General features: G+C 38.5%; 1 protein-coding gene across 1 annotated transcript in view; it reads right to left on the bottom strand.

The window, feature by feature from the left end:
• Positions 1-26,399, bottom strand: part of LOC139694133 (uncharacterized) — a 409,331-nt gene that overhangs the window by 21,601 nt on the left and 361,331 nt on the right. Inside the window, exon 3 of the mRNA XM_071592563.1 lies at positions 3,923-4,039. Within this exon, the coding sequence (XP_071448664.1) occupies positions 3,923-4,039 (117 nt within the window). The remainder of the gene's footprint in view (positions 1-3,922; positions 4,040-26,399) is intronic.

The raw sequence follows: 26,399 nt of genomic DNA, 5'->3' as shown, positions 1-26,399 counted from the left end.
CAAATATTCTGCCCAGATAATACATCCTCTTCCCTAAATTAAATGAGAAATTCGGAACACCTATGTGAGAATTTAATCTTAAAAAGTGTAGAATTTAAATGAACCTCCTGTCCTTTCCAGACTTGATCCATCTAAAATTTTCATATGTCCGCGTTAAGCATGTTTTACAGAAATATTTACTGTGACCTGTCCTCGTGAACAGAAAATTGCTCTCAAAATATTATTCACAAATGAGCTACCTTGAACCTGAAACAATTGTACAGGAAAGAATTGCGACACGTGCCCAAAACAAACTTTTAGCTTTTGGATCAGATACCCATTTCATTATTATAACCACAGATGAGTACTGAAGATGAACAAAAATTAAATACCGAAAAAACAAAAATTACCATTAATGAATTATTATTAATCCATTTAGGAAGGAACCATGGGCACCACATTTCATCCAAGTTTACCATTATCTATAATTTGTGGATAATATTTGCCTTTAGAAGGAAAAAGAAAAATTCCAAGTTAGTGTCAACAGCTCTAAACGAGAAAAAAATTGCGAATAATTTCCTGCGTTGGTACTAATTCACCATTTCACAGTCCTCATGCATTTTAACATTGCCCACAATTCGAAAATATTAATATGAAAGAAAAAAGGGGGGCATGATTCCAAATATTAAACAATCATATAATACATTTATCAACCACAAGGTACTTACAAGTGCTAATACACTTGCTGTGGACTAAAATTTTGAATTTTGATGAATGTATTAGTATACGGTCATTCTATATGGTTCTATGTTGACAATCGATTAGCATGAAGTTGAACTTCAAGTCTCCTGAAGGAGATAACACATCATGCAATATGAATTTTAGTCTGTCGGTCCTCCCTATGAGTGAACCTTACAGGGACGGAGCAAAAAGCTTATCCTTATTAATAAGGCGAGACCATAGGCATGGGATTCAATAATGACTAAACAAAAAATGTGTGGACAACCAGATGAAATCAACTGAACAAATTAAAAGAAGCAACTTTTTTCTTCCTAATAATTCAAACAAATTTTTTATTTGTCATTGTTCAGGTTTTGCTGCATGACACAAGGATCAGTTCACATTTGAGCATCAAAAAAAATTACGTGGAACAAGAGAATCATGGAGATAGGAAGAAATCTTGTGACTATGAATTAAGTTATGGAACAAGCTGGCACAAATGTTCATAATATAGTAGAAAGCTGCATAGGGGCAATCCTTCCAATTTCATACACTTGAGCTAATTTCCATAGTAACTTTTTAACTTACATAGGTTCTCCAATTATACATTGAAACCAATCCATTCTGAAGTCTAAATCCATAATTTCATCTTAGTGGTTCAAATCTATTAATGTGGTCCTAATAATTCACTAGTGATATTAGTTAAAACGTGTCTTACAGTCTAAGTCTGCACACTTTAAAGCCATTTTCCTCTTCGAGTCTGCAAGGGAATACCATCCTTGCTTTTCTAGCTACGCCATAGCACTTACTTTCTTGCCAAATTTTCACAATAATATAAAAAATCTTCCAGGTTCTTCAGGCATATTAGTCCAACATTTAACACATACTGATTAATAAGTTAGAAAAGGTGATGATGAGATAGGAAAGGGAGCACAGACCAAGAGAAAAGTTTGAGGCAAATGTTAAGTCAAATCAATGAATTTTGTACCAGGAATACAATACACATTAGGCTAAGATTTTAACATGCAATTACTTCTTGCACAATAAGTTATGACCAAAAATATAACCACTCTTCATTGAAAATCCCTTGTAACCTTTAAAATTCATGTAATAATCGAAAATGGAGAACAAAATTAATGTGTGTCCTTCATATACATTAGATCATTTCTAATTTCAAAGAACTGTAAATAAATATTTCACAAATAAGAACTTGAAATAATCATACATGTTGTTATGTGGTTAGCTAAAATATCTTGATTGATAAAAAATGATTTTTTTATGACTATCTAGAGAAAGACATTAACATTTTCTAATTTTTCACATCAGTATTTTCTTTCTTCTGGTACAATCTATTAATAATCTGATATCCTGTTGAGGAGTGATAATTTTTGGCTATTAAATATTGTTTCTTAGGTCATTAAAGGGAACAAGGAGGTCCAGGGTCAGAGCATCGGACCACTGACCAGAGTGTCTTGGGTTCGTTTCCTGGGCAACCTCGGCTCTATCCTAGCTGTGTGATTTTTTTGGGTATCAGATCTTACTCGGAAACCTTAGCTGGCACAGGGAAAGAAACTGGTCCCCATACCCTGCTGATGCGCGAATTTCACGCACTATTGGGCTTAGTACTAGGCAAGCACCATCCTAACCTAATCTGGTTGATTTACCATGGCTCAAGAAAAATTAAACACTTCAGTTAAAGCTGATTAATTATTATCTTTATCTCTAGTCTTTGGATAAGAGAAAGGAGTGATTGCACCTTCATGCTGGACTGTACCATCCCTTTCTATTCATGATGAGACTAGGTTATGGACAATTCCATTAAGGTCACATGAAGAAAGTCATCTGAGGGTCAAAGTTCAGGCAGTGGAGAATGAAGGGTGGGAGAGAGGGGAGGATGGTGATTCCAAAAATGCTCCCTTCAGTACTCATCTACACTAATGCATGCTTGTGAAACTAAAGCCCCCCAAAAAAAAACTGGTAACAGCCACAATGCAATACACTCCCAGTTATGAGCCTGGCAACTAACTTAAGATATGTCAAAGTCCATGAGTCAATGGCACTTATTTCAATTCAATTCTCTTGGCATGTTCTTTCGAGTTTGCAATTTTCCAAAAAATTACAAAATAAAAGCAGAAAGATAAAAATTAATCATTATTAACATTAGTGGGCATTGCAATAAAATGAGAAATGAACAAACACATTTTGTTTCCATTGGCCACTGGGTTTACACAGAATGATGGGGAATAAAGTTTGTAATGTAACAAAAATTAAGGATGCATTAGAGATGTGAACTGACAAGAACATAATTGCAGATAATTCAATATCAGAACCAATTGAGCAGAACAAGTAGCTGCCAAAAATCGTATATTGGCGATGTAGTTTCATATACAAAAGAGTAAATGAATGGAACAATGTATTGAACGAGTGGACCAAGATAAGAATAAAAGAACAATGGTATTCCAACCAATAAAAGCAGTGATTGCACATACACTATCTGCTAAGTGCATGTTTGAGTGATAGGTGCCATAAAGCTTCTAAGGAATTGTGTAGACCAATCGCAATAGTACCAACTTATAATTCCAGCTAATGATCCCGTTAATTACCAGATAATATTAATCCTCACAACTGAGCCAAGGTTTTATGCAAGATAATACTTATATTTTCAGAGGAGGTAAACAATGAGGCATTCTTATCATCCCCATTGGAAAAATAAATACAGCCCTCTTTAAGTTTCATTTACAATATAGAGAGACTGAACAATTACGAAAAAGATCAGAGCTGTATTGGGCTTCTACACCAAAGGTATGAGCAAACAAATAAATTAGGCTACCAACATGGCAAAGATGTGGAAGTATGGATATAGCAACAATAATGCATAGAAATGAGGATTACCTGTAGAGGTATCAAACCACTTTTCAATCATAATGAATCCTCAATGTGTAAAGGTAAATACTTATATCTGCATCAAGGTGGCTACATCATAAATAGTTTTTCAGCCTGAAGCGACGGCATTGTACAGAACACATTGTCGTAAATCCAATTCACATGACACCAACGTAATCTACTCTCGATCTTTATTCTTAAAAAATGTAACCTTATTATCCAAGAATATAGACTTTTTCGGTAATAGCCTCTTTCACAAGGAAATAATCTCAAATGCCGAAATGGCCATTTTGATTTCATTAATTTTCAGTAAGCATTCAATAAAATTATTTCAACTTACCCTAAAGAGATGACTTTTTCCTTCCCGATCTTTGGGTCTCTTGTATGTTATGGCCTCGTCCAAAAGAGCTTTTAGCTGGCCGTCGTCCAATTCGGATACACCAGTGTTTTTTTCGCTCTGTAAAAGAAAAATACGACCAATTTGAACAAAAGACTCTGGAAAACTATCATAAGTTACGTACACTTAACCCGTTAAAAAATAGATACCGAAGGTGGCAACCAAGCGAAAATTCAGGAACAGTATTCTCGAAATTTTAAAAATTCATCTGATAACTGTAAAAAATAACACCAACAACATTACTCACAGATATGATCGAAAAGCATTGACGTGTAAGTTCGTGAAATAGCTTCATTTAATGCGAATTCTCACTGCTAAGTGTAGAGTCACAGAGCAAGAATTCGTCAGCAATGAGCCTTCACGATTAAGAACAATGCATAGCATTTGTGACCTGAATGCTTGGTCGTCCTACTCATACGAGTTCGCAATAAATAAATTAATATGATGAAAATATCACTTTCAGCTACGCCATTAGTATATCTCAAAAACTGCAATGCCGCTGAGAGTAACACTATTCAGAATGTGAACATATATTAGCAGGTGACCATATAATACCTGCAATATTCAAGTCACCAAAAATAAAATTTGAGGCTAACTTTTCGAGGAACATTCTAGACCCGTACTGAAACCTCGTGCAAAACAACTTCGGCAGCCGACATGTTAGCATCTGACGTCACGAACAAAGTAAGCAAGTCACTGCAGTTACCAATACACCGCTACCACTCCAAATGGCTTTCCGTTCAAATGTGATTATGAAATGACATACACTAATATGCTGTTAACATAATAAATATCAAGTTGAGGACACTAAGCAATGCTGAATAAACATTATCTTTTGATTAATACACGAAATATACCAGTCACATGGCGAGCGACAATCGTGTCAAGATGGCGAGGAAGATCAGCAAATGTGCGTTCTGCTAGCAATTAAGTTCCAAAAACCGACGATCAAAACTAAGCAAGCACGTAAGACATTTTAGAAACACCTAATAATTATCTTTTAATGCAGTCAGTTCGTAATACTGAAAGATCAATAACACCTAAGTCAAATATTTGTCATCACACAGCACGTTACCGTGAATCTGCAAGAAAATGAATATTTCTCCTCCAGTTTTCTTATACTGAATTACAATAAGAATATAACTGCGCAGTTAATTTATACTCACTTGAAACATACGGTTGCTGGGTTTAAGTCTCACAGATATTAGTCTCCCAAGCAAACTATAGGTACAACTAATTCATAATGCAGAAAATACTTCTCCAATAAGCAAGACTTTGTATACGAAAACAAATCAATGACGCAACTAATAAAATTAATTCAGCCTTAATTCGCTCTCACCGTATTTATCAAATAGAAAAAATTGGGATGTCTTACCGATTTCATAAAATGTCACTAAGGAATCTTTTGCCTAGACGACCCATGGGCAATGCCGTAATCCATTACATCAGTGTCACTTAACACACTCAACACTTAAAATTATACGCTACATGAAGTAAAACTGGGCAGAAATCACTTGTTATTGCATTGCACGAACACAACACTCAAGACACGATCGACCAACAGAAGCGAAACTATTGCGATAACAGATAGCCGGTGTAAGTTACTAACCCAGCCGATTGGCGACGCCACCGCCGGTGTCTTCCTTTCTCACGTGCTTGCCCGCTGTTGCCAAATTTCCTCCGCCAGCCGTCCACAATCCACACCTCATGCCCTCGATCGTGAAGACCGCTCGTTCACTTACAGATAAAGATGCCTATTGAGGCCCGACGTTGCAGTGCTGAGAATATTGTGCTGACACTTCATATCTTCATTTGTTACAAAGCGAAGAGCAAGCTAAAAAATGGCGCACCTAAATACAAACTAATTTTCTTCTCTCATTGTCCACAGCACGATCGTCCCCTTCGCAATGCAAACAGATACCACTTGTCAGCGAAAGCCATTAAGGAATAAGTATGCCTTCCAATCAGAGAGACATGGATATTACACGGATGCGTAAGACACCTGGCGTGATTTCCTGTTTTACTGAAAAGCATTAATTAAGAAATTAGGCTTCTGACTACAACTGGAAATTTTCACTGAAAAGTGCATTACCTAAAGCTGCTTCTTCGTGATTTTCATCTTTTTTTTGCATTTTCCACACAAGAAATAATAACATAAAAAATTAATATTGCATATTCCTATCTATTGAAAATGTTATGGGATATCTTTTTAATAACTAAAAAATATCGCAGATGAAGCGTGCAACGTGGTGCGCGGATGTATTATTGTCCGGAAGGTTCCAATTGAGTGAAGCCATTATTACCCTAGTAGATTAATAGGTAAGTACAAGACAAATTGAAATTCTACGTAATGAGTGAATAGAAAAGGAAAGCGAGAAAAATGTCTCTAACTTGAGAGTACATTTTGCGGAGGGATTACGGAGACAAATATCGCAATAGGGGTTAAAAATCTCACTGAATAATTTATGGTTTGATCTGCTCATTTCCAGCTCAAATGGTTGAATATCTGCTTCCCTCCGTTAATACCATTTGATTGTCATATCAAGCGGGTGGAATATTACCTTTGTAAACTACAACCAGTTGTTTCTCGACGGTGACCGCATTTATGTAAGCATTGTGCATTTATCCATTCTTTCCATTCCTCCTAAGGTTACCCGCGTGTGTAAGGATTCTCTATTCTAATTTCCTGAAAGCCATTCCACCTTGCTCTTCAAAGCAAACATTTACCCTTCTTTTGTTAACTCTTCATATCATTGCATTCCTAAAAAGATTACGTTTCTTTCGCCATGACAGTTTCACAACTCAATTTATTATTTATTTCTTTGAGTTCATTCTATTTGATTCTATGTATACATTCGTCCATTTCTTTCTCTAGTTCTTCCTAAATCTCCTCCCCAGGATTTCCTTACCCTTTTCCTATAGTTTCGTTCACGCCTTCCGGTGTTTTTATTCACCTGCTCCCAACGTTATTTTCAAATGCACGCGTATTCCTCTCCTCATCCATGATTTTCTCTACTGACTCCTGAGACTACTGACTTTTCGATCCTCGTAATGCATATAAATTCCATTCCTTCAACCGTATCTCCTATTTTATCCTCTTGAATACACCTTATGGATCTACGTTTAGTACACAACTTGATTATACTCGTTCAAATATCGGTCATAATTAACGGCTGAAAGGGGGGGGGGGTCAGTAACGTTGGGGACGATTTTTAATCTCGTAGTATTATCGTGCGAGTAAAATAATTTCCGCAAGCATAAAAAAAGAGGAAAAAAATGGCTAACTATGTCCGAAAATACTGTTAATTCAATTTATCAAAATTGCCCCCAACCTCATAGGAGCATGCATTTCAGGAAAAGTACAATCATTGTGCCTGAAAAAAAGAATGCAGTTTTGTTCACCGAATCAAAATTATCTCACAAAAATGCATAAATTTAAAGGGCAGTATTATCGCAGTGGAAGTAGTAACTCATAATTCGCATTGATCAACATGATATCCAAAAAAACACAAGCACAATAAAATCACTTCTTGGACACAAATAAATTAAACGTGGCCTGATAGCAAAACAATTCACGAACACAATGTTCATCAAAGCATTTATAACGTAATATGCACACACGCAAATACAACGAACGACACGTACTTTTGTTTTGCTTACATTCCCATCCCGATGTGCTCAGCTTTTTTATTGCAACCACTCGACCGACTGGCAAACTAAACCGTGATCATTCACAAACCTATCTCTTTTAATGAATTCTACACCAACTCTAATTACTGTCTCCAGTTCTATCTGTTTTACTCTTCATCATAACACTTCTCACCCGGACTCTCCATCCGCCACCTGAAACCGGGCTGACCACCTGTACAGGTTCCTGATAACTCGCACATCCCCCTCCAATCGACTCCTTTTTTCTGCAACGCATTCATTAATCCCATCCAATTCACTCAATCAAACACTTTCTCGAACTATACCAGACAGACAAATACATCCTGATTGCATTCTACGTTCCTCTCTATCAGTGACCTCATTAATGATGTCGCATCACACGTGAATTTCCCTTTTTCTGAATCCAAATTGATCATTCCCTAAGTAATCAATTTTTCTCCTCTCCGTTCTCTTATTGATGATCATAATACCTATTTAGCTGCGTGCGAAATTTAACTCACTTATCGTCCTCTAGTCCCAACAAATTGCTGCCTTTCCCTTTTTTTCAGATGGAAACTTACTCTGATTTAACGAAATCTTCCGGCCGAATTACTCCCTCATAAATTCTACGAATTAGTCCATAAAAACTCTCCCGTCCACGTTCTCCTAAATCTTTAAGCAGTTCCGCGGGGATGTTGTCTGCCCCTACGGCGTTATTTCAATTCCCTTAATGTCCTTTCAATTTCACTGTCGAGTAAGCCTGGACCTAAGCTACTCGCATCTATGGCTTATTATTCTCTTCCTATGTCTAAGCTTGATGGTCTAACGACTCTGTCACATAGCTCTATAGTGCTCTATATGCTTTCTGAAACTCCCGTAAATTTCATCTGGTGAAAATGAATGCATTTGAACGGGGTGAAGGGAAAAAAGTAACTGAAGAAGGAAACGTGAGAGGAAAGATCCATCTTCGTCTTAGAATCGTGTGGCATAATGTGTAACTCTAAGGAAAAACTAAAGATCCTCTAATAGCCTGATCAATATTAACTGAAACACCAAAAAACAAAGAGAGTGCAAGCATCACTTTAAAATACTTAACAGAAAACGTATTCCTAATATTAAAATATCAGTTAATCAGATAACTCTCTCCATTTTCTCATCGTATTACAGAGCCTTTCCCTTGCCAAAAACAAATACCAGACTGAACAAAGTATATGAATTCATCTTAACTTAAGAAAAACGTGTGCCAAAAAAAAGAGAAATGAATAAAAACAATTCAATCATATTAAGGGACTCAAATAAAAATTCAACGAAAAAAACATTTTACCATTAGTAAAGAAATTGAAGTAATCTGCATAAATATAATGTGTGTTGCTTTGCAATGAATAAAATTACTTAATCATGAATATTACTTTGCACCTACACCCAAAAAACATGCTTGCGAAAGACGGTAGTTGTGATGGTAAAGGATTCAAAGGGGTACAAATAGCCAGGAAAAATATTATTGGCAGTGGATACAATATAAAAAAAAATACGTCTTCTGAATAGGCAATATTCTACAGGTATACGGTCGGCTGTGGATGGACACACTACTCAAGAAATAACCCCGAACGCCTAACTAAAATGACATAAAATATCCTAAAATCCCACACTATATTTTACACTCATTTTTTATTCATTTAATCTTTCTACCTTTATTTTTTCCATCCAATGCGCTCATTCTTTTCCCACCTCTTCGTCGCTTTCTCAGTATGTCCTCGAGGGACAAAGTAACCGTGAGACAAATTCACTCTCATAGTTAAAAAAACAAGCAAAGTGTTATATATAATAGTATTAAAAAATAAATAAAGTATAACTTATGACATGAAAATATTCTGAAAGGAACATGTTTAGCCCATATTACAAATGGAACCATTAAGTCATAAATCGCCTTAATCTTAATTCTGAGTATTTCAACGGAGGAAATAAAACTATTTAGAGCTACGAATTTTAAGGGCCGATTTACAATTATTCGCGAATAAGATTCTTCTCACTATCGAGACTGAATATGAAAGATGGACATGCGTCTTAATTTTTGTTTCTTGTTTCACATTCTTCCATTTCCTTCCCTCAACCATCTCCCTTATTATCTCAATCCACGGTTTACGTGTCCCATTCTTATAAGCTGCTCTAATAATTACGTTTTCGGCGAATATATATATCCCTTTCTTGATACGTCCCGGTATTTTTATACAGCGCCCGTCACTCTGCTAGCAATCATTATTTTAACTACTGTGTCACAAGCTCTTATTTCTTTTCGTGCCGGTTAATGTTTCTACATTGCTTTTCATACACCGTCTTCCCTAATTCCTTTTACTGAACCTGACATTTCACTTCAACGAAGGGATTAGATTAGATTAAATTAGTACGAAGATTAATTTTACTTTGGCAAACACTGGGCATCAAAGTAACTGAATGTAGGTGTCAGTAATTATGGGCTGGGGTGGTAGTCTCCTGGTGACATTTCACGTATTGCATAATAACGCTCTATCCCTGGTCTAGTCCGCAAGTCAAAGTGGATGAAAACATCGATTAAATATGTACACCATTCGGACTAGAACGCCGACGAAAGGGCAACCGGATGGCATTTACGCCCCAACCCAAAAGCGTAATGGATTTCATTAAAAATTAAATCAATATTCTGAAATATATTGGGAATTTGTTCACAAAATTATAAATTTACACGAAAACGCCCAAAATCTGGAGAGGACCGTATCATATTAGTGGCATTATCAATTGGTAATTCGAAAAGATAAATAAACGAAGCCCATGGAAATTAAAAAGAGCAAGAAAATATATCCTTAAAAACTAGACGGCCTAGAATCTCAATAAAACATTCCCTCCAATCGAGACAATCACTTACAAGTATGTCAACACAGGGAAAATCAATTAGACATAAAATAACAAGGATGATGCTAATTACAGTTGATCAGGCAACCTTCTGGAACAGCTACATTTAGACTTCTTCAGAAATTCAGTATTTACAACACGATTAAGAGTTTGCAAAAAAAAGTGGGCGGTTACAATAGCCAAACCTTAATAATTTACCGTCGCTTTGAGACTTTTATCGCCGTTGGCGGCTGCCATCCCCCTTTCGGGATGGGAGCTCACCTGATCCAGCACAGACAAAGGGGAGGAAATATTCCTCCCGTAAAAATGTCACGATTTAACTCAAAGAATCTCTTTGTTCAAAGATTTACTTAACTTTTAAGCCTCCGCAGAGATGTCACATGTCCCCACGGCCTTATTTTATTTTAATTCCCTTCATACTTTATCAATCTTGCAAGCAAGTATGATCATAAGTAAGCTCCTAACCTGATTCGTTTAATTACATTTCTATGTCTAAATAATACGTAATTACATCTGTTACCATTTAGATCTTCTAAGTATTCTTTCCATCTCCCTTGAGTCCTTTTCATTTCAATTAATAATTTTCTTGATGTATCCTTAATAGTGTGTACGAAGTTTCCTTCCTTATTTCCTGGCAACATACAACACATTTATCCATCTATTTCTCCTTTATTTGAAGTATTATTCACACCCTCGAACTACGACTTCCACCATGCTTCTTTCACCATTTTAAATTCCCACCGCAGTTCATTATTACGTTCTTCGTCATCCATTCACCTAAAAAACCACTAATTGCTTGTTTATGTCCTTCCCATTCTATCATCCATCTTCCGACAAAAACATATCCACTTTTACCTACTTATTTCTCTTTGTCCTTTTCCTAGTAACTCTTCATACAACTTCGTATCTGACTTCCGACAAACCTTGTTATATATTTTCCTCTTTCTCTCCTACAGTAACCGCCTCTTGATGTCTCACAAATCGTAAATTATTCCATTGCCTCCTGGTACTTCTTTCTTTCCTTTCCGGTTAATGCTTCTAAATTCCATTTCCGCATCCGTCTTCCCCTATGAATCCCCATTTGAATCTCAAGTCACACTACATCACTACTGCTAACTTATGATATGAATATGCATCCGCTCCCATAGCAAATTAGCTACGCTGTTCCCATTCACCCCACCTCCTTCCAATCATTCACTTCGTTTTATAATTCCACCATTACTATCATATTTTTATTATACAGAAACCTGCGATAATTTCCCATAATTCATCGCGTACTCTTGTCAATTTATTCCTACCAGTGATTGCATTTTGGCATGAAGATCTGAATAATGACCAAGCCAGCATTTCCTTCTACTCATAATATTCTTACACTCATCCGCTCTGGGTTTACCACTCTTCTTCCTAAGGGATAACCATTTTGTCATATGCTCCTATTTTTTTATCCATCGCACTCGTCTTCCTCTCCTCACTCATGATTTTCTGTACTTGCTCCTTAGACTTCTGTTCTTACTACCTATAAATGATTCTATATCATAATCCTTCAACCGTCTCTCCTGTTGTATTCTCTTGAATCTCGGGTTACACTCCATAAAACTACGAATGCTACACAACTTGATTAGCCTCGGCATTCATATGTCGTAACCAATTTGTGAATGAAGGAGTCAGAGATGAGGACGATCGCCAATATCGAGGTGTTACTTCTACAATAAAATAATTTCGATAATTATATAAAAATAGAGAATGCTAAGTACGCACACGACTCTGACCATAGATACTATCTCAATCTTATTTGCATTCACCCTCCACCTCAGAGGAAATTCATTTAACGAAAAACAAGGGAGTATTGTTAAATAGTTTATACATAATCTAATAAGGACGGTCCTATACAAATAAAACAAGGATACCTCCAGTAACTATCCCTTAGGCAGAATTGCAAGTACAGATCAATTGCATATCCTGCATTGAATGCCCTTTGTGGAATCGATTTGCGACAAAATCAAGCGACAATTCTTCCCTTTCAACGCAATTAAAGAACAGATGTATTAATTAATTGCAGGTACCGCATTTTTGAGGTGAATTTACACTGAAATGTAGCAATGAATACCAGGTAACTGCTTCCACTAGTAGTCTACCAACAGAGGATCACGGAAAAATTCATGCTGGTAATTTCAAAACTAATTCGCAAAAAAAAAACAATTCTTCGTTTCCTCCATGCATCACGATTTCTTAAATAACAATAAAAAAGGAGAAATCTTCTCAGAATATCACAACATATCATTGGAAAAAACCACCCGCACGTATCTACTAAGATGGCGTTTAAAATCAGTGGAATTGGTTCGTCCTCATTGCATCAAGATGACTTGGTTGCGTAACTGGCTAACGCATTCACCCGACCGAAGATCCGGGGCTGGGTTCACGGGGGAGTAAAGGAATTTTTTCCGGGGGTGAGTTACGACACGCACGCTTAAAGTAATTTGAATGCTCACTGAGTAAATGGCAATTATAGACGAGCATAGTTAGCGTGGCAATGCATTATCGCATTTAATATAAGAAAGGGAGCCTTGAGAGGAATCGGATTTTCCCGTTGCAGTCATCAACTCAAAATTCAAGGTACAAATCAAAATGGAAACGACAAGGTTTATTATAATCTTGATCAACAAATATAACCCAATCATTTCTGCCGCTTCACAGGAGCGAAAAAAGGAAAGCCGATTCCTTAGAAATTCACGTATTTATGTGAATAAATATGTATCAGAAATTCGAAATCGCAATAATTCCTCTCTTTGAAGCTAGAATGACTTCGACAAACAATGGCAAAATCAAAGGCGCCCTGCGTACCCTCGTTATTTACCTACGGCATGGAATGAATGGAAAAAACTTGGGGAATTCCATTTTATTCACGACTATGGTTATAATAATCAACATCTTCATCAAGTATTTAAATAACTAAAACATACCCCCTTGCGTGCAAATACACGTGTCCCATCTCTCTTTGTGTGTAACTATCCCTCAATCACTTTGTCGTTTACTCGCCAACTGGATGACTGCTGATGCGACAACATGGATCTTAACCAAGTACGCGGAATTAAAACCGAATTAAAACAAGGAAGAGTAAAATTAAAACCGAATTTATTTTTTCACTGTAAAAATAAGACGTAGAAGAATACAACGTCTTTCCGGACACCAAAGGACTGACGAAGCTAAGAGATCTACCGAAAGCACAGATTTAATTCAATGTAAATGGAACGGTTTTTCGTGGGTCGTTCTGTTAATCGTTCACTTCAATGGATTTCAAATTACCGGCACACATTTATCAACGGCTATTTTAAGAAAAGCTTGAGTCAAGTGTGCGATAATTTATGAAAACCATATCATATTCAGAACAAAATCGTCAGCGCACACGCAAAAAATTCAAATTTAAACGTTAAATTATTTTAAAATGATTTTACACCAAAATAACACTGACAATGGAATCAGAATTAAAAGAAACCTTAAATATATCTGACGTTTCGTGATTTTAATTTTTCCTCTTAATGTCATGGATGTGCTTTTGAGTTATTGGATGCCTCGAGGTCATTTTGGATATCGTCGGTTCTAATCGAAATAAAATTAATTTTCTGAGCATATTTATGAATTTGTTTTATACGAATTCGCACATTACGTAGAGCGGAGAGAAACAAAAACACTGTGAGCGAATACAGATTGAAATTAGCACAAAACTAACTGTGCGCTATTCTAAGGTGATATAACTGTGATGTTTCGGTACTGGATACGCAAGTAATGATTTAGTACGGTATGCTGAAATGAATTGTAAGTACACGGCATGTCCCCTCGGCAGGCTTTTCGTCACGGAACATTGATACATTTATATGCAAATATATGCGGTCACAGGCGTGACGATGGAACACAACTCGATGAACACTTGAATCAATTTGGGATCTTGAACATTACGATCAAACATAACCTTCCACAGAGGTTATACGTTAGACTTAAAATAGACGTATAGCTAGTCAAATGGGTCTTAATGATTTTAACCCTTGTATTGAAGAAGGTGCCACCACATTGAAAAATGTCAAAATAAAACTGTAAATCTACATGAAACCATTTTTGTTTCATGTGGATTTATAAAGCTTTATTTTGACATTATCCATCATGAAATAATTCCACTAATTTATGCCCGAAACGATTAATAGTGCCACCGTTATGTTGACGATCCAAATTTTTACCTTTGTTCTATTTGCCGTGGTCCACCGCCATGCCTGTGATGAAAATTTATAATCACCATTTGTGAGCATTTCTAAAATCCATGTATACATTTATTCTTTAATATTATTACTGATATCCTTTCCGTTTGATGCAGGTTTTCAAAGCCCATGGAAAGGTCAACGTTCTATATCTTACCTTAGTCATTCAAGATGACCTCACACCGAACAAAACATTAAGCCGTTTTCAATTCCGCACACATTCTGCCTTCTTTCCAACATGTACTCGTATATTCTATATCCACCCCTTCCTCGCTTGCCTAACATTCTCCCCACAATTACAGTCTTAAGCTTTCCATTACCTAAGAAAACACTAATCATTTTCATCTTTCCTGCCTCCTTTGGATTTCCTCCAACGATCCTCTCTCCTCCCCCCCACTGTGCCTAGTAATTCTTCGTTTGTTTTCCTTTCGGCCCACTTCATCTTTTCCATCCTTTTACACACCCGCATTTCCAAAGCCTCCAATTTATGCTTGTCATCCTGCTTTAATGACCATGTTTCCGCCTCGTACAAAACCACGTTCCGTATCAAAGTTTTCACAAGAATAAAAAAAAATTTGAAGGAATTATTCAGTGTTTTTTCAAATGCAACCTCAAGCAATGTGCAGGAAAGGCCCCTTATACTTCACCCATTTACATCAGTGAAGTTGGTCGTTAAATTAACCAACTTAATACCATTATTTGCCGGTGATGGGGTCGATTTGAGGCGGTGGAGCTTACTTCGCTATATGAATCGGACTAATAGCAAAAAACTAGGTTTTATTATGCGAATGAATTAAATGGTTGTTTTTTTGACAGAGATAGAGCCCTTTTTGCAGTTTTGCCCGGCAACGACACGTCTCGCTGGAATGTTATTCAGAAAGGTTTTTGGGCAGCAATAACAGGCGACCATTGAGAAAGAATCTCTCCGGGAATATTTCAACCGCCTCCAAGGAGGATAACTTTTCGTTCACCTGCAGCATAAACTTTGATAAAAATAACATTTCAAAATAGGAGTATAAGTTTCTAGTACGAATTAATAAAAGGAATTCCACAAGGCAATTACAGTATCATACCCTGGCGGAGTAACATTTGCAAGCAGGAAATGTCCATTCTCCGTCAGAGTTGATGAATTTTGAGAGATTCCGTTAAAAAAAATGGAATCAAATCATTCGAAGTACACACTAGAATAAATTTCAAACCCTGTCTGAAAATTCGTGGTGCTCCTCGAAATTCTCTAACTTAAACCCCCAGTTTTATTCCGATAGCGCCGCTTTGTAGGACACTTTTTTCGGGGTTTCCTTGTCCCTGGCCAGGGTTTGGTTTTGCGATATTTAAAAGAAAGAGAGTTTAACAGATAGAGTGGTTGATTTTGAGACCAAGATATAAGTTTTCCGTTATGATGTCCCAGAGCCAGGATATTCCTCCAAGAAGTTATTAAGTGGGATAAAATGGGAAATTGATTTAAGTTCGTGTTTCAGAGAACTTACAGGATTGGTTGTGTCCTTGGAAGTCTGCTGGAATGATGGGAGTATCGGGCATGGGGGTTGGGTTTGGTTTGTTTCGTCCATATAAGAAATGATTCCTCCGAAAGTTACACCATATACGATACATACATGTATTCTCCCATTCGGTCTCGTTCTCACCCTAATGCCTCCCATCCCACGCTTAAGTCCGGCTCACACTGAATCACTCGCAATAATTACAACTCATCCTAAACTCATTCCCGAGTTCCCGATCGCAAAAGCATATCATTCATGTTCAGCCAAGCAAGTTTAGTTTCTTTTCTCGTAAGTTTCCGCAAAAGGAACTGTCGTCTTTTGATGGAAGTAATATTTTTTTAACCTCTGGGAGACATATGAAATGGTATCACAATCTTTAAATGTTCGAAATGTATTTCCAAGATTTATGAGATGCTGATCCCATTTGGTGCAGATTCTCTCGAAACTTGGAGCTTGGATTGTTTACGAGGGTGTCGACGTGTTGGTCACTCGTGACGCCTGAGTACGGGAGTCACGTTCTCGCTCTCGAGATTGTTGAACGCACAAACACGCATTCGCCCGTGATTGGGCGACTTGACGACTTCGACTTAATAGATGACCTTTCGAGTTAAGCCAACATCTTACAGAGTTTTCATCGCAATGTCAAACGCTTTACCCTCCAATCCAAAGGTAGCGACCTTTGGATTGGAGGGTAAAGCAATGGATAAAAAATTTTCTTACGGGCAGAATTCAATAAGTAAAAATACAGAATACATTTTCAAAAGAGGCGAACGTTATAGCAGGAGTTCCACAAGGCAGTGTTTTAGGGCCATTACTCTTCCTAATTTACGTAAACGATCGATCAAACAATTTACATCTTTAACGTCTTTAACATTCTTGTTCACACAGAAACTAACCTCGTTAATTCAGAATTTATGAAGACCTCCAGGGCAGTGGATTACAACCAAAATAACTATGGATTGATGGTGCATTAATGCATTTTGATTTCAGAAAAAAACTGCTTTCATGTAAGACATCACACGAAATTTGTCATAGTGTCAACGTACCAGTGCCTACCCGTCTTTTTTTTAGTGATATTAATTTGTAGGGGAAATAAAAGCCGAAATTGCATATTTTCAAACTGTGGCACCCAAGAGCTGGTCCAAAATAAGTTACAGAGCACATATAAAGAATTAAGAAGGACTACTCATGAGTACTTAAAGCCTGTATATTCACGTAGTATCTGTTTACGTAATGCGCGCGAATGAGTGTTACGTTACTCACCATCATTCGTCACCAACACGTTGAACTAAGGCGGTTCGTTCAGTCACGATCGTATCTCATTAAGGCTCAGGGTGAACAATCCCGTTCCCGCGCATAATATCACCTCCAGGTTGGCGTTTGTGCTTCTAGCGTTCTTGCTGCCACGAAGGGAGAGGGGGTTTAGTAAGAAAGAGGAGGGAATGGGGTTGGAAGCAACACTGGGACTTAGGCAGATCCACTGCAGACACGAGGACCTCGCGAAGATAGCCGTAGAAGGAAAAGTAAACCGGAAATCGAAAGGGGAAGCCCTAAGACACGAGGTGCAGCGGTGGCAGACCTCAGAGAAAATAAATGAAACAGTTTCAGGCGCTACTTTGCGGAAATGTCCAATATCCATGTTTTATGACAGGATTCGAGGGTAATATACACTATTATAACCATGTGTTATTAAAAAACAATGTCATCACAACAACAAAAGAATGAGTTAATTCAATATGTATTATGGGGGTCTAGGAGTATTTTGCGTCGCTAGTCAGCGTTTAGGAGTAGAAGAGCGGTGGATAGTCCCAGGGTAGATCAAAAAACTACCCTGTGTCGATAGAATAATACTAATAAATAATAAACTTGAGCACTGTTATGTTCGCAGAGTATTTGAGGAAAGAACAATTATTTGAATCTATATTATATTTTCCACAGTTTCAAAGCTATCTTACCGTTACTAAATTACGTCAAAACCGGTTAATAATTTCAAGGAACACGCGTGGAAAATTATCAAGCATCAATTATCTTGAATGAATTTCACGAAGTCACAGCGCCTAACACAGAAATATTTGAATATATTACGCCTAGAGTCTAAAACGTTGTTTATGAGGCTTAAGTTTATGGGGTTTAGCTAGCCGACACAGGGTGAGGCACCAATAATAGGTATCATAATCAACCGTTAAAAACGGCAGTAAAATTTCCAAATTGTGTTTTTTTGTAAAAAAACCGACCAAGGTTTCAGTATAGAACGCCACTATCAAGCTTTTGTTAATGACCTTCTATGCTGAAAACAAACTGATGCTGTGTGTTCACTGCTGTTGTATTCCAACAAACAACTTCGAAATGCCACCACTTTATGGACATCAAACATAAATATCAAGGAGAACAAATATGCGAGCACAAAGAGGCAAGCAAGTTAGAATGATGAACAAAGAGTCACCAAGCGAATTTCGTAACGAGGATACTTTATGATTATGACGCTTCAATTGGGATTGGTTAAGTTCATGATTGAAACGGTTTAATAATGAACAATTACAATGCACCGGTTATCTATCGATTATTCGAAGTGATGACGACCCAATCCGAATGATTGTAAGCTCGGATAAAACGCATGGGCAATACTTTCGTCATACTGGAGCAAGTGGAATCCTTCAATCTACATTGGGCAGCAGTATTGCTTGGGATGCGCGGAAGTTCGACCGACATCATACGAAGAAAGGCCCAAGCTAAGAAGGCGTTCTTGAAGATGAAGCAACTGCTATGTTAAAAGAACACCTGAGGTTGCAAACAAGAGAGCATGTTCAGTCAAAACGTTCGCATGGAGCATGGCGATCTTCGGATCAGAAACATGGAACAATGGAATACTGGGATTATCGAATAATAAAAGCCCTTGATACCTGGTCCTGGAGGAGAATACTGAAGATGAAATGCACTGACAATATGAGGAACAAGGAAGTATAGAGAATAGTAGACGAAACTCTATGAGGTGAACTCTACAGCAAAGAAGTATCGATTAGACACGCTTTGGGGCACAAAAGATTAGTTGGAAACATTATAGGAGGGGAGATCCCACTAGGAAGACCATGAGTCAAGTACATACACAGGACGTAAAAGAGAAAAGCTATGACGGATTGAAAGAATCAACACTGAATAGAGAGAAAAAGTGGGGGCTGAAGATATACTGATGATAATAATTTAGTCAAAAAAGTATTCTCTTTTCTTTCGCTATGAAAAAATTAGTCGTATGCAGTTCTTACTAGTGAATCATATCTTTCGATTTCAAAGGCTGAATTAGTTTGGTCTGGCTGAAACAAAAAAGCAATTTATACGCCCTGAAAGTGTATTGGATGCGTGGATAGGTAAACACGTACCTCAAGGAATACATAAACCTCAGCATGTCGGGAATCGGATAAATAGAGAGACTTACTGTATTTGTTTCAAAGCCGGGACAAGGTTTACCCGCTCCAGACGCGGTCACCAAGGCAAATAATCAAGAGGTAGGTTTCCAACACGGCAGCTGACGGTAAAAGACCTCACCGCGTGCTTGTATTCACGGCGAGTGAAATTCGCACATTTATCGAGTACATATGTGCAGGGAAAACATTTACTTTCCCGTTTCCATTTGCGTTCCCCCACCGAGTCCCGGTATGAAAAAATAAGAAGAAAACTGAATTGATTTCAGCCAGGGATAACCCGGACTTTGACGATCCAGTCAGTCGGGCGGATGGAAGATTTTGCACGCTTTGGAACCCAACGTGTGAGGTCAATCAAATTTGCGAACAATATATTTGAGCTGAATATATTCTCTAGACCACTGTGATAACGGGAGGTGACGAAATGGGGAGGGAGGAGTAGGAAAACTATTGGCAAGTTGGATGAAATGAGGCATGAAAGTCGCATGCGGAATTGAAGAGGGGCTTACTGCAGTGTCGGATGTCATGTTGCGTTTCGTTAGGAGGGGCTAATAAATGCATTGATGTTCAATCCATCTAAAACTAACATTAAACGGTATGATATTAATGATAATATTCAACAGATGCAGGTGATACTGAGAGGGAATGGGATGAAGCAGAGAGGAGAATGCTGGGAAAGAAGGGAAATTAATAGGTACGGGGGATATAGGGCGGAAAAAGAATAGCCATCTCGGATGCAATTTACGAAGGTAGAAAGTATGAAAAGCTAAACACCAAGTTATTGTAATATGCAATATGGAAATTTAGGAAAATTTTGGGACGCATTATACTGAACTTTCAAATATAGTAGTGTGTAGCGCCTGGGTTCAACGAAAACCAACAGCTAAAAATAATAGGTTATTTTTTTTTATTTTACTAAATTCAGTTTTTAAAATATTTATGTATGGCGTGAAGAAAAGAAAAATAATGACCGATGCTTATTTATACAGCAATTATTTAAGAAATGTATCATTTTATCGATTAATTAAAATTCGTCCTTTTTCCCAATTCAACTCCTAAACCATTTTCTTTTCCCCTTCCCTCTATTTCTTTCCTCCAAAGGGCGGGGACCCCCTATGGCTAACCGCTCCTTCACTTAGTAGCAATGTGTCCAACTGCTGTTACTCACCTACTATGGCTACATTGTACATAAATTCTTCTCTGATTCCCAGCAATAGGTTTGCTTGATTATTCTGCTTCAATATTAACACGCAAAAATATTTAACTAAGGATATCTATTATATATTCTTCGGCTAGGTTCAAGGAATTATTTTTTAAATGTGCTTCGTCTGAAAACGGAACTCCGGTGGAAAACCGCGAATGACCGATTTAAGACATTAGTTCAAAGGTCAATCAGGGTAAAAAAAACATATTTCACAGAAAACCATATCTGAAACTATATTATTCCATTCACACCCTATCCTAATATTTATAATCTCGCCACCTTCATCTAACCAGCCGCTCCCTTGGAGAACCCTGGCGGATGTACCCTTATTGGCCAAATTCAAATCTTACCGGTTTTTTTCTGGGTGTTTAGTGGTCTTTTGAAAATATATTGCAAAAGATACTCGGAGAGCAAGTTTCTGGAAAACAAAATACCAGCGAGGGTTCCCAAAATGGGATGCTCTCAGTGTGGTATTAAAGAAATTAGTTTTTTTAAATAATTAACACGGTCGTGAACTAACGGTGAACATTCGCACAGCGAATTCCAGCGCCCTATCTGTTTATCGTCTCCAGATACCCGAGCTGGACTCCCTCGTTGCCACCAGATCAATGCCTGCGCACTGCATTCATTTTTTATTCAGCCTTCTTTGCTGTGCGGTTCCATTAGTCCGCGTCCTAGCTCGTTGGAGGGAGGGGCGGCGAAAGGGAACTCGTCTGGCTAGAAAATTACCCTGACTTTTGCACTAGGGTTGTCTTCGCCCCCACCTCCCCCCCGCCGACCCGTTCCCGTGATGTAATGCGCATCACGAGGGAGTGCTTCCGCTGGTCGCTCTATGGGGTACGACGGGCCAGAGAGCGCGCCTATCCATTCACGAATGCAGTCGTCGGCGACCGCAGGGCGGCGCTTCAAGGGGGAGGGAGGCGACGAAAGCGCGCATTTAGCCACCAGACGCTCATCAGGAACGTGCCTCTCTTCCGTAGGAATGATCATCTGCCAAAACTATTCGAAAGGAGGATACAGTAAAATCTTTTGATAACACATTTTAGGGATTAACCGAGCACCATAAAGAGAATAAACGACTATTACCTACTACCAAAAACCACTCTTTACCTAGCGGTGCAGGCGGATCTACAGTTGCTCCATTGATGAATGAGTTCGAAGAATTCAGCTCAAGAACAGGGTGCGAAATTCTCCTCGGAAAGACGACGTTTTCAGCAAATTAAATTTAAACAGCTCGCTTTCAAATTCGCGAATCAATAGATATTACAAAAAGAGCTCAACATTTTACCGCGAAGACGCTTTCGACTGAAGTGCGATTTTGAAGAGGTTGTGTCGACTCATGATAAAGTAACGGATAATTAGTTTTGGATTTTTTCAGATCGTCCAACACATCCCTCCCTTGGACTTCACCCTTGGCGTGGTGGAAGGGCTTATGCGTTCCGATGACCCCTAGAGCTGCGCTGGCGGGAGTAATAATAATTGCTCCTGGTAGGGTCACCCATGCCGGATAGGTCGAAGGTTAGGAGCCAGACGAAAGGTAGTCCACGCAGCGTCTGTTCCTCAGTGAGGCGGCTGCAATGGCGTCTGACCCCAGTGGGGCGGCCAGTAAGATATGGTGTCACGTTAAAAACACTATTGAGGAAGGCACAGGAAACCACCTCAATTATCATTCCCAAGATTAACATGATGGACAATACAGAGATTTTGAGTCCTGGCAACTACGGGACTCGGCCCAATCGGTCGTGTGTCGCGCCCGGCAGCGGGGGAAGCAAGGCTTCCGTGGTCATCATCCCACGAAACCCTTGCAAGGGAAACCCGGCAGAAGCAGGACAGAAGACGCAGGAGAAGAAGACCAAATAAGTTAGAATAGGAACGTGCAATGTTAGGACAATAATGAGGACAGGGAAACTAGAGAATATGAAGCGAGAGATGGAAAGGGGAAAAGTATATATTTTAGGTTTATGCGAGGTGAGATGGATGGATAGCGGGGATTACTGGAGTGATAAGCATAGAATAATATACAGCGGCGGGGACGAGAGCCAACGAGGGGTTGCCATAGAATTAAACGAAGAGGTAGGATGAAGCGTAATCAACATAGAGCAGGTAACGGATAGATTATTACTAGTATAAATAAAAGCAGAACCCACGAACTTGGTTATTATTCAGGTATTCATGCCACCGAGCAACCATAAGGAGGAAGAGGTCGCTAGGATTTACGATCAGTTAGAGGACATAATCGCGTGTGTTCCTGTAGGGAAACATTTGATAGTGATGGGGGATTGGAATGCGAACAAAGGAGAAAAATAAAGAAGGTGAAATGGACCGAAAGAAAAACAAATGAGGAAGTACTAGGTATGGCGGGCGAGGAGAGGGGTTTGGTTGGAGAAATCCTATGGAGGCAGGAATCATGGATGAAAAGCATTTTGATCGGAAGTGGGAGGTTGAAGGCCGTAATAGAGGGGAGAATGTTATGCAAACGAGGAGAGGGAAGGAGCAAGATAGGGATGTTGGACGGGATGTAGGGAGGGAGAAGGTACTCGGAGATGAAGAGAGACCTGATGCAGAGTAGGTTGCTGGATTGTTTTGTTAGGAGTAATAAAATTTGGTAACTGTGTCCATCCAAAACCTACCTTAACCGGTAGATTACTTAATAATAATATACATAATACTTTTCCTTCTTCCGATGAACTCAGAAAGAGGACCGAAACGTCGAGTATTTTCAAATAGCAATACCGACAATGTCATACACCAAAATAATGGACGAATGATTTTGAGAATAAATAATAGACGTTTCCCCTAGGATATTAAGACGGTTCAAGTGTAATTTATACACGTATGTATATGTGTGTTTTTGAAATTAAAATATTGGTACGACCCAAATTAAAATTTTATACACCGATTCACACTTAGAGACTAACATTTCCACCTCGTCGAGGACAATGTTTAAGGGGCCACTGATCTTGATAATGGTGTCATGTCGAAACATTCATTTGCTAATAAAATTTTAACTAATTTGTACCATCATTTTCACCTTGAAAACAATTATTAAATTCTACAAAGTGACACCAGATATCATCTTGTATTTTACTAGTACTTTTCAGCCTTAATTATCGACCCTAATTTTCGATTTGGGATTAAAATTCGAGCACAAGAAAGGAAACAAAAATCACCCCTAAAAACATCGATGAGGGTTCATAAATAGAAAAAATGGAGTCAGAAATAATATCAACCACATTACTCGGCCTATTCTACGCGTACAGATGTAGAGCTTAGCGAATACTAAGTCCTCATACGAAGGGAGAAATTAAAACATTCACGTGGTACAAAGTGGGGCCCATTACTTTGCCTGTGTGCCCCCTGAAGTTTTCCAGAAATGTCAGGTATCCGAGCAAAAAAAACTTGAAGCTGGAAACATCCAAAACCAACGGGAATCTAATCGGAGACAAGTAATGCTTGGGTCAGTAGATGAAAGCTCCCCAGGTAAGGATACTCGCACCCAAGCAAAGATATACGTACATTAAAATGCAATAGGCAAAATCATTGTACTGCTATGAAAATCACGTCCCACGAAAAGTTTCAAAAACGCTGGATATGTGTACTCGAATATAAATTTTTACCGTAGGTAGATTTTATTTTCACAGGTCATATTAATTTGATCATAAAATATTTCGTTGCGAGTAAGAAACGATGACTTAGTCGAATTTTAGTCAAAGCAGCCAGGATTTTTATGCCAATCCTTCGGATCAACGCCAAGGAAGCCATTTCCTACAGGGCGCAAAAGCGAAGTTAATTGCCACTACCTTGCCTCATTTTCAAAATACTGTCAGTATTCGCTAGTGCCACCTGCGCCCTCAACGCGCTTATCTACTCGTTCCTCGCGCCAAATAAATCTAGGCACGCATCGAAATGAGATACGTGACCTCGCACACATTAGAACAACGCAGATCCTATTACCTGACTGACAAGTGAAACGTTGATGTCTTTTTAAGCAGACGCATTTCTCCCCCATACCTACCAATCGCGTCATCTCATTTATGTAACTCAGATCAGTATTCAAAGATTCCAGTTGCAAACGGGAATACGGGGAATGCGTGGACAAACTTACAAAAAAATGGGATTTATTAGAAGACAACTGGGTGAATGGGATGAAAAGGTTGAAGAGAAATGTTATCTATTGCTGGTTAGACCCCATTTAGAATATGCTGCTAGTGTATGGGATCCTCATGAAGTTAGATTGGTTGCGGAATTGGATAGCGTGCAGTGTAGAGGAGCCATATTTGTAAAGCGTTGTTTTGACAAACTTGAGTATGGTACGGAAATAACTTAGATGATCTAGGTTGGGAATCACTCAAGGAGCGAGGGTTAAATTACAGATTAAATCTCTTGCATAAATTGGAAGGATGTGTCTATAGCAATGATGCTGACAATGAGTCATCAGCCCCATCGTACTACGGTAGGCAAGATCATTTCAATAAAATTAGAGAGATTAAATGCACATAGAACAGATAGAATAAGATGCCATTTTTCCCACGAACGACAAGGGATCAGAAAAATAGTCTGGTGGGTAGTCACCCCCTGCCCAGACACCGTAGCGGTGGCTCGCAGGGTAGTATGTAATTTAGTGTAAACGCGTCCTCAGAAAAGTATAGATCATTCCGGAATCCGATGCTGAAACGGATCCCAATGGTATTTTCTATGACAAGCACAAATGCTAATATCAAAGAACATACGATTAGATACAAAGGAAATTACAGATCCAGCGACGAATCATTTCTGGTGCCACAGCCCCTCCTTAAATCAATCCATTCCTCCAGAAAGATGATTCCTAGGTCATAGGAAATTCCTCCCCACGCACAGAATTTCCCCCCGGCCAATTTTAACTGCTCCGACACCTTTGGATGTCTTGAGATTCTCCAAGGGAAAGAAATGTCTTCGGAATACTACCTTGATCAAAAAGTTCCCGGAATAACCGCAGTGTGGCGCTCCCATCGTTCCGATTTGAGTTCTGTTTTTTTGTTAAATTGGTACATCTGTTGTTGATATTCCCTTTAAATCTTAGTGTCATAACTTGACATTTGCAAAAGTTACGTAGCCAAGAGTACATCTATCTCTGTGTGTGTTGGCGATTTTTTACAATTTCAGAAATGGATTTAAATTTGCAACAACGAACTTGTATTAAATTTTGCGTAAAAAACGGATTTAGTGGCGCACGGACGTTGGAAATGTTGGAAAAGTGTTTCGGCAACGATTCTCTAAAAAAAACGGTCGTTTACCAGTGGCACGAGCGGTTCAGAAGTGGTCGTGAGTCAATCGAAGATGATGAACGCAGTGGCAGACCATCGACATCGAAAGTCGGTGAAAAAATTGATAAAGTAAAAGAAATGTTGGTCAATAACCGCAAATTAACCATCAGAGAAATAGCGGAGGACTTGAACATTGCCTATGGATCCGCCCAAGACATTGTGGTTAATGATTTGGGTTTCCGTCGTGTAGCAGCAAAGTACCTCAATTTCATGCAAA

Source organism: Hetaerina americana, unplaced genomic scaffold (genome assembly GCF_022747635.1).
Source record: "Hetaerina americana unplaced genomic scaffold, ioHetAmer1.1.p SCAF_5, whole genome shotgun sequence".
Lineage (NCBI taxonomy): Eukaryota > Metazoa > Arthropoda > Insecta > Odonata > Calopterygidae > Hetaerina > Hetaerina americana.
This window is presented reverse-complemented; position numbering and strand designations above follow the sequence as displayed.